Source organism: Petaurus breviceps, unplaced genomic scaffold (genome assembly GCF_028583685.1).
Source record: "Petaurus breviceps papuanus isolate PSGF00001 unplaced genomic scaffold, PetGlider_PUasm1.0 90700, whole genome shotgun sequence".
Taxonomy (NCBI): Eukaryota; Metazoa; Chordata; class Mammalia; order Diprotodontia; family Petauridae; genus Petaurus; species Petaurus breviceps.
Window position 1 is genome coordinate 3,242,902 of NW_027187315.1, and position 15,074 is coordinate 3,257,975.

The 15,074-nt window shown below is 41.0% G+C and overlaps 1 protein-coding gene across 14 annotated transcripts in view; it reads right to left on the reverse strand.

Annotated features, from left to right (window-relative positions):
• BCOR (BCL6 corepressor) overlaps positions 1–15,074 on the reverse strand; it is a 158,849-nt gene that overhangs the window by 11,980 nt on the left and 131,795 nt on the right. For 10 of the 14 annotated variants that reach the window (XM_069065695.1, XM_069065694.1, XM_069065692.1 and 7 more), the window contains 4 exons: positions 7,805–8,083; positions 6,944–7,300; positions 5,773–6,101; positions 5,094–5,354 (listed from right to left, as the gene is read on the reverse strand). In XM_069065695.1, the coding sequence (XP_068921796.1) occupies positions 5,094–5,354; positions 5,773–6,101; positions 6,944–7,300; positions 7,805–8,083 (1,226 nt within the window). Of the gene's footprint in view, positions 1–5,089; positions 5,355–5,772; positions 6,102–6,943; positions 7,301–7,804; positions 8,084–15,074 lie in introns of all 14 variants that reach the window. The other 4 variants (XM_069065701.1, XM_069065700.1, XM_069065698.1 and 1 more) reach the window with 3 other exon arrangements.

A 15,074-nucleotide genomic window follows, 5' to 3' on the forward strand; every position in this document is an offset into this window, starting at 1 on the left:
CAGCCAAGGAAAGGAACTTGGTCACATGACACTGGGATCAAGTGCGGGAGCCACTTACTGCTGGTGCACAGATCAATTTAACCGGATCCCAGAAGTCTAGTGCATCAACCAAGAGCTTAATTGTCCCTATTAATAAATCTCAAGGACTCAAATTAGTTTAGCAACTATGGCCTTTACCTGGAATCTCCACTTCTACCTGGAGTAGCTAGATATAATTAAGGTCTAGGATGGCCCAAAGCGAGAGTCTGCTTCTAAGGCTTATGAACCCAGTTTCCTGTCTCCATCCCCACCCCATGCCTAACTTGCCCCCAGCATTAATATTGATTTAATTCTCTTTGCTTTGAAGATAAAGTTAAACAAACTAAATCAGCAACTAATCAACTTTTTTATTTATGGTTTTTCTTTCTACCAAAGAACAAAGTACTTCAAATGGTATTTTAAATGGTTTTCACAAACTTTACTCAGAACCTCCCCCAATGCTTCCCCCTGGTGCATACAGATGAACCTAGGTTTGCACAAACACTACACAGGTCTCACTCAAGCTAAAAAGGCTTTCGAATGAACTAGAGAAATTTTCATGCAAGGATCAGTCTACTTAACTGTACAAAGTTGGGCCACAAAGCCCCATGAATCCATGGGGGGTGAGGGGTGGGGAAGGTGACTAAATTTACTTTTTAATTTTTACTAATCTGCTCTGGTGGAAAGAATATACCCAATCAATAAAATAATTTTAGGTAATTAAAAAAGATCTATGAAGATTTTCACAGATACTTGTGAGGTGGCCAGGGAAGGTAATATCTTCTTTTGATAAATGTTTGTAAAAAGCACTTAGCACAGACCCTAGCCCATAGTAAATGCTATATTTTTGCTTATTTCCCTTCCCTTCATTTTGTAGACAAGGAAGCTAAGCTTCAGTGATGTCACCAAGCTGCTGAGCATTGGGGCTAGGCTCAGACCATGGGTTCTCTGCTGCCTGGGCCCAAAACATGCTATTTCAGGAGATCGTGATAAATTCTTCAGTCTGTTAAATTTAGTGACACAGTATTGTTCATTAGAATGAATAAGTCTATAAAGTATCGCAGCCCTACCTAAGCTAACCATCCCAGGAAGACATCTCCATGGACCATTTTTAACCTGATGGTTAAAAATCAGAAAACTGTTGAGATGATCTGGATTCAAACCCCAATCTGCCACTTCTTCCCCATGACCTTTGGCAAGTTTTTCATACATCTGGGACTCAATTTTTTCATGTGTAAAATTAAGGGGCAGATTATATGACCTCTCAAAAGTCTCTTCCAGAACTGGAACTGTAAGTTAGTCTATGACCCAAACACAAGATATGTTTGTAAACTCTACCTACCTAGAATTTTAAAAATATTTTTAAGGATAGCATACACACTCACAAAATGTGGTGAGGGTTTTTTTTTTTGGTTGGACAATTCAGTGGTAAGCAGCTATAAGTGGAATGCCATTAACCACAAAATGTAACCATAAAGGCCATAAAACTCAACATTGTTAATTAATTAAACGCCTCATTAACTTTTTTAAAAACATGATTTAATTCATAAAAAATTTAACCATTACCACTAAATGTACAAGCATGTGGTGACAGGCACATTTTAGATTCAGAAATGTAAGCTTTTATAAACTGAGGAAAAGCTTTCATAGCTTCTGTGGCAATTGACACATCCATTTAGGTGGTCTATTCAAAGCAGTATCTAAAGATAGAGGGCATTTTAGGAATTTAAGAACCAGTTTATACACAGAGAATTAGACAATAGACCACTTATTGCAAGTGGTCTCCCAGCTAAGCAATAAACCATAATGGCAAAAACTAACTACCTGAGTATCTTGCCATAGCTATCCATTTAAATGCATCCTCAACAAGAGGGTGAAGTAAATTGCCCCACAACTAGAGCTCACATAGTTGAAAGCCGTGTAAGTCCTCCTGTCCCCATTATCATCCCAAGAACTGGAATAGGATTTTATATGATGCTGAAAGGTATTTCAGAAAGTTTGATTAAATGCTAAAAGATTTAATCTTCCAGCTACTTTTTTTTAAGTGCCTAAGCTACTGCATCAAAAGTAATAAGCAGTGACATGCATAATTTACATGGAGTATATTCATTCAAGGTAAGAATGCAAGTGATGTGGGAATGAAATTATAACTATCCAAATAGCAGTCAGTGGCTGAAACACATAAAAAGTTATTTCTCTAACTCAAAGCCCCCAGGAACTTCCAAGTCCTGCCTGCACCTGTGCTTCTGGTGCAGATTCCCGTGGATGGAGCACTTTAGCATCATCCCCACTGGTACCTTTGATCAGGCCTTGTATTTCTGGGAAATTTTCTTCTACTCTTAAAGTTAAAGAGACTATAATGATGATGACATTCTCTAGTGAATCAAAACTACTGGATGCCAGAGTTGGAAACAATCTGAAAGAGTTTATATCTAGTCCAACCCCAACATTTAACAAATGAGGAAACTAGGTCCAGAGAAGAAGTGATTTGACCCAAGTCACAAAGCTAGTTAGTGGCAAACCTTGTCTACTGTTATCTCCCCTATGGTATGCTGATGTGTGATCTCTTCTCTTTTTTCCCTCCTTCCCCCCTCATTTCTCTCTTTCCCTCTTTCCCCCACTTTCCCCCATGCACTGAACACTAGTCGAGCACAGTGGACTGGGCCCTGAACAAGAGGACAGAACTTCAACCAAAAACACTAGGCGGTCAATAACTCAAAGTTAACGATAGGTGAGAGATATGATCAAATTACCAAACTTCTGTGTAATTTTACTACTATTTATTGAAGAAAAGGACAATGTTAAGTAGCCCATGTGACTTTGGCCAAAGCCATCTCTCTGGGCCTCAGTTTTTCTGTGGGTTAGAGGGGGGAGAGGAGTAGGTGGAATGTTAAGATTCACAGATCCTTCGAGATGAGAAACTCCAGGTCCAATTATCCACAACTATAGTCTGCCTGCATCTGGAAGGCAACACTGCTGATTTTAGGACAATGACTTTCAATATTGCCTCTTCCCCACTAATAGTGATATGGTAAATTATTCAATCTCTCACCCAATCCCACTACTGGCTGACACACATTTGCCAGACAGCTGGTCAAGAGCACATAAAAAACGTAGAGTCTTCAAATATCACAAGGACAACTTTTACTCAATACTTTCATATTCTAACCAATGGAGCTAACTGGTTAAAACTAATGGAATGAGACTTTGTTTTGATCTGACTCATTTAAGCTACTTTCCCCCCCAAAACAGCATGGATCAAACCAATTATCAGGGGGGAAAAATCCTAAACTGAACTAAAAAACTGCTAATTAATATACCAGAACATTTCCTGGGAATCTTAGAATTTTAGAGCTGGAAGAGACCTTTTGAGATCATCTGCTCTAGTATTTCTTAAAGTAGTTTAGTCATGGAACTCCTCAGGACTCAAAAATACATCGATATAACATATAAAGATGCTTTGGGAGAGGGGGAGAATTTATAAAATAAAATAAGGAGGAGGAAAGGAAGGTCTTTAGAGAAACTGGAGCAAAATAGAAGCAATTATACAAATTTTCCAACACCAAACTCTTGACTTTAAGCAATCATAAATAAGTCTAATAGGGAGAACATCGAAAATTTCTCAAAGAAACCCTATTCACATTACATGAAAAACAGGGAAATATTGGTTTAGTCCAAACCATCATTTTTATAGATGGGGCACAGAATGAAGTATTTCCCCCAATGTTGAACAGTTAAATTTAGTGGCAGAAAGAGCAGGAATCCAAGTTTCTAGCTACCTAGCGTTTCCACTATAGTACATTCAAATCACAGTTGTTTTTTTTTATATACAATCAGTCCTCAGAAATGAACTCAAATGAGTTACAGGCTCCCTGTTAAGTATTCTTACTAAAGGAAATGAAAGTAACCATGACAAACCAGGCAAAAAGTTGGTCAAGAAGTGAAAAGTATATTTCTGTAAAGCATAAAAATTTCAGAGCCAGGGTCTCAGTCTTCAAAGGGCACATGCATCCTTTAAGCCTAGTCATTCAAAAGCTTGGCTTCCAAGCCTAACTGTGGCTTGGAACACTACATTTCATTTCAGCATTTAACTTCCTTAAGGACTGATGCCGGCCAACACTGAAAATGCCTTTGCTTTGTGGACTGTTCTATCACCATTCAAACTGACAACAGAGAGGGTAAGGGTGTTATAAAGAAGATCTAGAGAGAAGTTAGTGGAAGAAAAGATCAACAGGCGAGGCAGCTTGGCAATTTTAATATTTGGCAGAGGCTACCAAACCTCACTATTTTGGTTTTGGTGTGAACTGAGGATAGAATAGAGAGGATGGTCAAAGTTACCAGATTGCACATCCTTAGAGAACCAGAGAATAGCCCACAGTACTGGAAGCAGAGACAAAATTTCACCAACAAATAAGATGACCCCATTCTTGCCATCTTTATTGGCTACCCAACCCTTCAGAGATACCTTTTTATTTCCAGTCCTATGTCTAGGACTAAAAGACAACAAAATTATTGGGTTTTTCAGTCATAATCAAGCTGCATGTTTTCACCTCACTTTATACAACCAAAGTGCCCCATGTTCTGAAAAGCAAAGTACCCTAAACACTTTCCACATGCCTCTTCATCTGTAAACATGTTTGCTGGACAGAAACTAAAACAAACAACTTTTCCTCCCTTCACTAATCAAAATCCAACAGGGCTCATTAACATTCCCCTTCAGCCTTCAAGCTCTGAAGCTTCTGGGTTATGTCAGATTTTATATCACAGATAAGCCAACAAAACTTGAGGATGCTAAGAGAGCCCACCTGCCTAAACACCAGAACCCACACCTGAACACCAACTGAACATTGGAAAGTCCTTTATTTTGTTGAAGACACCAAATAATTCTTTAAAGAGAAAAGGACCACAAATGTCCTAACATCGCAGGCAAAACCAACAGAGATTTTTTTTTGCTAATACCTGATTCTCTGAATCTGAACCATCCATTCTCACTTGTCATCTTTTGCCCCTGTGCCCCCAATCCCTCTGACCCCAAAAGTAGAATTTTAATTCAGATGCTCTACAGTGAGACTTGCCTCATATCCTAGGCGAGCTGCTCTTTGCAGCAGAGTTTCACCAGCATTCTTATTGACAATCAGCCTCCGGGCTTCAGGTGGCATGGGGCGAGTAGGGGTGGTCTCCTGAGGGGGGCTTGGCAGCTGTGCAGACTGAGAGGACGGTAACAAGGGAGTTTGTGGCAGGCGATCATACAGCTTCTGCTCCTGCAACTTGGATGGCAAGGAGTTGCACTCTGAAGCTGGCTCTGGTCGCTTCCTGAACCTCCTTGTTACAATGACCTGTCCAAAAAAAAATTTAAAAAACAAATAAAAGAATCACTTACTGGTTATATTTACTGGTGTCTATTTAACCACCCTTCCCCCACACTCCCACCACTCCCTGATGGGCTATAAACCTCATTGAGGGCAGAAAACAATTCTGTCTTTAGGCTGCATGGGGAAAAGGGAATGGGGGATGGATAATGGGGGAAGGATGGTGGAAAATCTATCAAAGCTAAATTTGTAACTTTACTTTCTCCTGGGAGAATAAGTAGACCTCTGTGTACCTTAAGGACAGGAAAGTTACGTTTTCAGGAGGGGCCAATGAAAACAGGTGCTTTATTACAGCATATTATGACGTAGGCTGGTGGTGACTGTAGGAGGCAAAGTTAGTGTACGACTAGGACCTTAAATAGGGCTTTTTTCTTAATAAGGATACCTTGTCCTCGTTGTTTTCTATATCTGTGGTATCATCCCCTGTCAGAGATGACCTCCGCCTCCTCTCCTGCGGAGTCAAGTGTTTGGTTTTACACTGGCGCTTCCCTGATGGCTTCTCACACTCGGTGTATTTCTGCAGCAGGGATGCAGGCTGGAAATCCTCCTCCTCGTCTGTGCACAGCACATCTGTCTTCCGGCTTTCTTTAATTTTCTGCTGTTTGGCAGCCAGCCTCGAGGCTGGCGTACAGCTTGGCTGAGTCTGCCTTTTGCCGTTTGCATTGGTGGATGAAAGGCTCTTCATGTGCGGAGACACCGGGAATACAGGCAAGCCTAAATGGGGAGAGGGGGGAAGGGTGGAAAGGAAGAAGGCATTACACCGTTGGATCAAGCGGGTGCTGAAAGAAAGGCGTATTGTTAACACTTATCACCAAAGCAGCTTCATTTTTTAAAGATATACCAATTATGTTTTCAAAGCATTAATATTTTAATTACCCACATTCAAACAGCAAATAGGTTAACCAACAAAGCCCGTAGCTGGGAAGTCATTTTAAAGGGCCTGACAAGCACACAAATGCAAATTCTCCCTTCTTCCCCTCCCCCCTGCCTATTGTGCCTAGGTGCGGCAGGGATCTAAGAGCAGTAGACACTCCTATTGCTAGCCTAGGTGCTGCAACATCAAGACTCGCAGATCGGCTAAGGATGGAGGGATGGAGTTATTAGCTAGCTCCTTGGTGCTGCTTCAACTTTATTTCTGGCATTCACCCAGCCTGTGGACTATCAGCCTACAATGGTTTCCCTCATTCCTTTAAGTTAAGCTGCCACAGAGCTACTGAGTGTCAAAAGGCATCCAAAGAAATGAAGGTTCTTTCCTGCACACTCCTAAGTCATATGATCAAACCAAACCGTTTGGTTTTTAAAAGGAAAAAAAGGGGGAAGAAGAATATATTCTATTTTAATACAGATCTATCATTAAAAAAAAATTCCCTTGCCTGCACATTTCAGCAGTCAACTTCTTCTAAAGAGGTAAGGTCTTTACAAATGGGGTTGTATGGGTATAGGTATAGAATATAGATATGTGAACTGTAGATGATCCATCCATTCATGATAGTGGTGCCAGCATGCATCACTACTAAGAGTAAGCCAACTCAAGTTCCCTAGTGGCCTCTGCGTACCTTGTACATTGTCACTTGTTCTGAGGGACTCTTCAGACCAGCTTCTATTGCTTTTGACCTCTGACCTTTTCCTGGGGTGCTTTTCTTCGGTGCAGTCTTTAACCTTTGCAGTGACCTCTGGCTGCACAGCCTCAGCTAAATCTTTCCTGCTTTGCCGGCCCAACTTGCTGGGCGGGGATCTCTCTGGTGGTGACACCTGCTGCTCCCACAGTTCCCTAAGATGCTGCAGGTGACGCTGTTTTTTGGGATGGAGCCCTGTTAATTCAATGCACACCTTCAGGTTGGTCACCTCATTACAATGTGGCTCTTCTAAGTGGTTAGAGGAATTGTTTGTCATTTCCCTCTCAGGCCAGTCATCTAATGGAAAAATAACTAAAAATTAATCAAAAAGCCCCCTCAACTAAAGTCTAAAAACAAAATGAGCTACAAGTCACTTGCGGGGAGGAAGGAGGGCATCACTGACTCTGCTTCAGCACCTTGCTACACACTGGGGAGGGGTTCATTTTTTTCTCTGTGGGTTGTGTGAGGCATCATGGGTTTGCTTTTGTTTGGCTTAGTTGCCAATTTTAGGCACTGAAGGGTTATGTGGACTGTGGTTCTCTGTATGGTCATGGCTATGTGTGCCTCACCACCAACTCTGACTGGGTTCTGCCAGTTTTCTTTTCCCCAATGAAGACAGCATGAATTCAAAGGGCTAAGCACAGGAATGTTCAGGAGGTTTGTCATGAGTAATTCCTTACTATCACAGACTGTATTTGGAGGGGTGAGGGCCTCATATCCATACCCACACATCCACACACATTGCCACAGTCCCATGCATGGAAGGCCAAGGCCAGCCCAGCCTAAGCTAGAGGAGCTCACCTTTGGAGGTTCGTCTCCTCTTGGTTTTCAGTAGGGGATCCTCCTGCAGCTCCTCCGCCACTGCCTCTGGTTGGCTGCCATCAGGCTGCAGACTTTCCCCGGAGAGTTTTCGTTTTCTGTCCAGCCGGGGGCCAGGGCTGTGGGGCATGTCTGGGGTCGGCAGGTCTGCAGTCCTTTCACTTAGGGGCTGCCTCTCCAAGAAACATTTTTCAATGTGAAGATCTTTTTCCTCTGGGACTTCAAAGTGATCTAGTTTATTCCCTGTATTATTAAAATCACCTGAAAGAAACAACAACAAAGCAAAAAACCCCAATAATGACCACATGAAAAAATGAGCATTAGAAGGAAACTTAAGGGAAAAATAAAGGGGAGGCAGAGTAGGTTTAGAGGCTGTGGGGGTAGCTCTCTCCAAAACCAATCGATTATGAACAGATCTTTATAGGCTGCTTGGAAATATTAGGGGTGGGGGGAAGTGTTACAGATACTTAAGTACAAAAACCTAAACAGAACCCCCCAAGGAAAGGATAACCCTGCAACAGTAGTCATCTAAGAGAAAGAAAGTTGGATCTTCTTTTCTGAAATGGTATGATAATGCATAAACCTTCTTCTATATTCTTTTTTTCCTTTTAGGGGTGGGAAGATATAGGAATGAATTCTCTAGAATGTTTAAAAGAACCTCTTAGAACTCATTTTTTCAAATGATAAATATCCACGTCTGCCCTGGAATTTTTTATGGCAAAATGTGTAATTTCTCCCTGACTTTAAAATAAATAGATGAATGCAGATAGAAGAAAACCAGTTCCCTGTCCCTTACAGCAGGGATACCATAGATAAATAGAATGCAAGCTTCTTGAGGACAGGGACTGTTTAATTTTGTTTTTGTATTCCCAGTGCCTGCCACACACTTTAAAATAGGTTTATTGATTGATTATTGATTTCACTTGTCAATATCAATGAGGAGCGCTGATGAGAAACTAAGAAGTAGTAAAAAAGAAGGCTGTGAACAGGGCAAAACTCAACATTTACCCGTGGCTCAGGAGTCAGTGGAACTGGCAAACAGCTGTTCCTCCTCTCTGGCCTAAAGAACTGAAGCCTTAGAAAAGAATACCATTTTTCATGAAACAAACAGAACAGCAGAGTCCCCAAAATGAAGTCCAACAGCAGCAGAAGAACAGCAGAAGTGGTAGAGGGAAACATGTGGGACAACAGACCAATCTGATCAAAGTCCTTAGACTGGGGAGGGATTGGGAGAGGAGAAAGACTGGATAGTGACAACAGAGGAACAAGACACAGAAAATCAAGGGCAGCTTTCCCAAGTGAATCCAAGGGATGAAGGAGCTCAGGAGAGCTTAAAACCATGTCATCACTCCAGGCTCAAAAGAACCCGATCCTATTGCCCCATTTTATCTAGTATGAGTTCGTGTACACACCCACACCCATACACCAGGTACTGTACATGTTTAAGCACTAGGAGTGTGAGAAGAAAGCCCCTCCTAGAACTGAAGAATCAAGATGGGTAACTAGTAAAGCCAAGTATGTTACTTTAGACTACTTTTCTTTCCCAGAAAATGTGAACGCAACATTCCAATCAAGCTGGATACTGGCACATTATCATCAACCCATTGACATAAGACACCACAGGGAGCAAAAACCTACTTTTACAAGAGCATTTGTTCTCACTCCATATTCCTCTATGTATTTTTCAAATACTGATAATGGTTACTTCAGAAATACCACCCCTAAGTGTTCTTACTGGTACATAGTATCTAAATTGGAAGGTAAGAGCTATCTTTGGATCAAACAGTCTAATATTTTAAAGAAAGTCATTCCTTACAACTTGTCTGAACCTCACCAGGTTCAGACCTAACCAGGCCAAATGGAGGTGTTTCAAGGAAATGCCTGGGTTGGAGGTCCTGTGTAATGGGAACATCAATTAATCAACAAGCATTTATTAAGTACCTGCTACATGCCAGGCTTTGGGCTAGGCTCTGGGGATATAAATACAATGAATAAAATAATTCCTACTGGCAAGAAGCTTGCATTCTAACAATAGGTCAACAAACACATACATAAGTATATATAAAATAAATATAAAGAGAAAAATACAAAGTAGCTAAATGTAAGGGAGTTTTGAAGAGAGGTCACTAGCAGTTGAGGGGAAGGGGTGATCAAGAAAAACTTGACACAGAACAGGGTGTGCTTGAGCTGTATTCTGAAGGACAAGAGGGATGATGCAATGAGGCAGAGAAGAGGGAGTGCATTCCAGGAGTGAGGAACAGCCAATGAAAAGGAGTGAGAGTAGCATGATGATTGGAGGGGAGCAGAGAGAAAGCCAGTGTGGCTGTATGTCCCAGTACAGGAGTTCAATGAGTTCAATGAGTCTGGGACCAGGTTGTGGAGGGCTTTAAAAACGAAACAGGGGAATTTATAGTAAAGGAGAGTGATGTGGTCAGATATGCATTTAGGGAAGATTATTTTGACAGTAAGATATAGGATAGACTGGAGAGGGGAGAGGCTTGAATGGGGAAAATCAATCGGTAGGAGGCTACTGCTCTAATTCCAGCAAGAGGCAACGAGGGCTTTAACTAAGGTGGTAGCTGTTCATGTAGATAAAGAGAAGGGATCAGATACAAGTGGTGTAAAGGGAGAAACAGCCAGAGGATATGTAAAGTAAGGAGCCACGGAGGATCCGGATGTTTGGAACCTGGGCATTCTGTTCTGGATATGTGGAGTCCGAAATGTCTCTGGGACATATCGGAGGTGTCTAAATTTAAAAAAAACTTGCAACATGGGGGATGGGGGGAGAACAAATACATGAACTAGGCAAATGTTTACACAAGTCATAAAATGTACAATTAGACTGGAAAACCAGAGGGAGTTGTGAATTCAGATCCAGACTCTCTTTTCTTCTGCCCCTAAGTAGTTACTCTGAAAGTAGAAAGTAGAGCTAATACTGTTTACCTGCTGTCTTCCAAAAACAGTCTCACCACCCCCACCAAGAAGACTACCGAATACTTCCAAAAATCCAAATGCCATGGAAATTATTGTAAAAAGATGATGCCAAACATTTGGGCCAACTCTATTTTTAACTCCTTTATATAATTTTTGAGAATGGTATCCATCTTAATTACAACAATTTATTTTTCTTTATATGAGTGATCCAACCGGCCACACTTTTTGCCAGTAAGTCTATATGTGAGGAAACTGAAAAAGCAGTACCTTAAAAGCATCATGTTGAAGGCTTTCAGTAATTAAAAAAAAAAGTTTAAAATGTGCTTTTGTTTAAAAAAAAAAACTTAGAGGGGTTCTGCAAAATACCCTTTTTGGAGGAGTCTTGAAAATATGACTGTCAAGTACAGCTTAGATATAACTCCAGTTTAAGGGGACCATGTCTTTAAGAACGAGGATAAAATGAGAGAAACTTCTTGCCGACCACCTTCTTTTCTCTTCTCCTTTCCATCCCCATACAATGATTCTGCTTACAATTGTATGCTTTGTAAAGAGAAAAGCAAATACATATTATCTCCAGTTGGCAAAGTCCATGAACCATCTGAAGGGACTTTTCTCCAGACAGAGCCAAAGTGAAAAAACTATTCTTCACCAAGCACTGTTCAAATATCTGAGATCTCCATGTAAAAAGCTTAAAAGGTCACATAATGACCCCTCATCTTCACCCCATTCAGTCCAACCTAGGTTTCTTGAGGTCAACTTTCCATGAATTTCCCTATTAATATTTTATCAACAGGTTTCATAATGTCACCTGCATTAATAATGGTCTGGATTCCATCCATCCCTTACCTAAGTCCAAACATGAATTGAAGGTTGGAAATACCCACAGCATTTTTCCCTCCTGCACAGAAATTAGCAATCTAGTTAACTGTCACTAATCAGTGCACTGATGAAAACCTTTGATCTCAACTACCTGACCACTGGTCAAAACTAATGGTACTTTCTATAGAAGATCAACCTAGATTGGCAACTTCTGATTCTTATTTTGCAAGTGTTAACAACATCACCAGCATTTCAATCTCACTCCCAAAGTCCATGCTCGGTGTACCTCTTTGCACAAGGGTACAAATACTCCAGGTTGGAAGTACTCATTTTCTTCTCTCCTTCTATTCTGAAGCCACCAATTAAAAGAATTTTCTCTAGTTTGTGCCTCATACCTCCAACCTACCTACCTGGCAATCACTTTCTGATGAAAGTTGCCAAGGTTGGAAAGGGATCCCTTTTCATATACAACCTACTACTCCAACCCCCCCTCCCAAAATCCCATGGTCCAAATCCTGGGGTATAGGAAAAGGACCCATATATTTAGTTTGATTTGCTACCTTTTCCCATTTAACTTGAAAAAGCAATTAATGAAGCACTGGATTTAGTCAAGACTCAAATTTGAATACTGTCCTTGCTATGTACTACAATTTGTGTAAAAAAGGTCAAGAAACTTAACTTCCTCAGGTCTCAGTTTCCTCTTCCATTCTACAACAGTACTGAGCTGGAGGATCTCTATTTCAGCTTTAAATTCTATTACCTTCAAAATGTCATCTCCTGTACCATGCTGTCAGGAATATCCCATTCTGATTTTCTATATCAACTTCTTTACAGATAACAGAAGGAAGCTCATATTTCTTCTTTGTTCATTACTCTAGACGTGCCTCTTATTCTACAGACCAAACCATCAGAAGGAACTGTAGAAGGTTCATTTCCGTATTTATCAAAATCATACCCACCCACGTGTAACTTATTGGTTTCTTCTGCATCTTTCTTCATTTGGGCCATTTTCCAAATTAGTCTTCCTAACCAAGCCACTTCACTCCCCTATGCTGGTTGTGAAAAATGTAAGTTATCAATTTGCAGCAGTGTTTTTCCACAGCACAAAGATCTTGATCCCAACTAGAGCAACAAAAGGATGCTTCCTGGTATGATCTTCGCTCTCTCTGATACTGGGGGCTCCCATACAGAATAACCAGGAAGATCCCTTAAGATGCACATCTGTAAGCTAATCAGAGGCTCCGCATCCAGTTCCTGAATACCTCAACTTTGACGGTCACCAAAAGTCATTTCATTCATCAAAGATAGAATTATCATTGAAGGAGAAAAGACAAAAAGGGGGGAAGGAATGAGTTAGAGGGACTGACTGCCTCTAAGATCACAAGCCAAGGGCATTCAAAGCACTTATCATACGTACTTTAGTGTCACTCTAAAAGCGAGATATATTCCAGTGCGCACTGGTCACATGACCTAAACAGATGTGAATGCGTCTGCATGTCACTTGCTTAAATCACTTGCTTGCTGCACAATCATATGACTCACAGCACATGCATCCCATAATTTATCATGTTTGTGCTATGGCAGTGCTCCATAGAAGTGTTGCCATGGTAACATTTACAAGTCACCGTGGCAACAAAGCAGCCTCACCACTGTTCTAACAATGCCCAGTGAGTCCTAAACAAGATGGAAGAATATTAAGACATTTGTGGGTTATCCTTGATTTAAATCTTTCTTTCGGCAGGTAGTCAATCACATTTACTGGAGGTTAACCTTGTTAAAACTCTACCATTGATAAGGTTTATGTTCCTCTGAATGCCAGTGCAAAATCTCTCCAAGTAAGTATCCAAAGTAGTTTTCGAAATAGGAGTGTACTTGACCAAGAGGAATGGAAAGTTTTAGTTGCCAAGAAGCTACATGAGAACATTTTATATTTGAATACATCATCACTACTCCTTCAAACTGGGTATCCCATTTTATTGATCAGTAACATCACAGAAAAGCAGTTTCTTGCAATCACTTGCAATTTCAGTAAGTTAAAAGTAACATATGTCCTGACCCATTTTTCCAACCCAAAGAAAATTGGTAGTTACATTTCCCTTCTAAGGTGTTACTGCTTACTAAAGGTACCAAAGTATACCTCATTTATCTAGATTTAAACATTTGACCAAGACCATCCCACAGTCCTTTCAGCTCTCATCTAGAAGGCAAAGAGCAAAGCCAAGAATCTTGAAGTTGAACGTTTTAGAAAGTCCAACCTCCTACACCCAATGTATGAACGGTGTCTATTACATCTCTAACACACGATCATCCTGCTTGTTAGAACAATTCCAGTGATGGAAAACACCCTCAAGGCTGCTCATTCCATTTCCTGACCTGCAGTAGGTTCAAATTAGTTCAAATTTTAAAACTCTGCTTTGTTTAGTAAAAGATTACAAAAATGCAACAAAGTCTGTCTCTCTCTCTCTCCCTCCACCCACTGTTTTTAACTAGCTGTCAAATTAAAATGCTATTTGTACCTCCCTTCTGCCAGTTGGTACCATGTCCAAGGGCAGATATGTCAGGGGCTCATACCTTCAAGTCATGCCAAAGTCTCAGCAGACTTTAAACTCTGGAGTTTAAAGCCACAACTGGTAAAAGGAAGAATCCAAGCCTGGAAAATCCAAGCTCCTCATAGCTGGAAATGGCCATTATTAGCTTTGTGAAACAATCATCTTCTAGCCAGGGTAAACTGGTCACTATGCAGTTAGTTTATTGGAAACATCAACTAGTAAAAAGCCTGACAATTGCATCATTGTAACCCAAAAGACAAATGACAACCCCAGCTGGCCAATTTTCTTCGCCCTCTGTACTTGTTTTGTGCTGTATCAAGAGAGTTCAGGGAGGACAGCTAACAGCCATACAATGCAAGCTAACCCAGACAGGAAAGGGGTCTGCGGCTGCTGCTTTCTTCTCCTACCTTACACCCCCATGGTTTTCTCACCCTGCTTCCCTGGCACATGTGTAAACATTTGTAGAAATTACTGTTGAAAAGACAGTATTGACTAATCAATTCACAGCTGAATGAACCAAGAACCTACTGAAATCATTCACCTTTTACTCTGAGCAGGCAGCAGTAGTAACAACAGCAATACAATCTCACTGCCCTGTAAGGACTATCAGACAACAACCATCTGCAGTTGGCAGGCCACTCTACCTCCAGAAGACAAGATTCCCTACATCACCTTCAACAGACCCAATGTGGTGAAGATGAGGAGAGTGAATCACTGAGAGTCTCAGTGACTCATTTCTGAGTGTGTGTTTCCTAGTGTGTCTTTTAAGGTCAAAGACCACTATCACTCAAAGGACAAGTTACAGCTAGAGCTGGCTGATTTCCTTCAATACCATCTCTTCCCAAAGTAAAGGGGAAGAGGGAGAGGGAGAGAGGGAGAGAGGGAGAGAGGGAGAGAGGGAGAGAGAGGAGAGAGAGAGAGAGAGAGAGAGAGAGAGAGAGAGAGAGAGA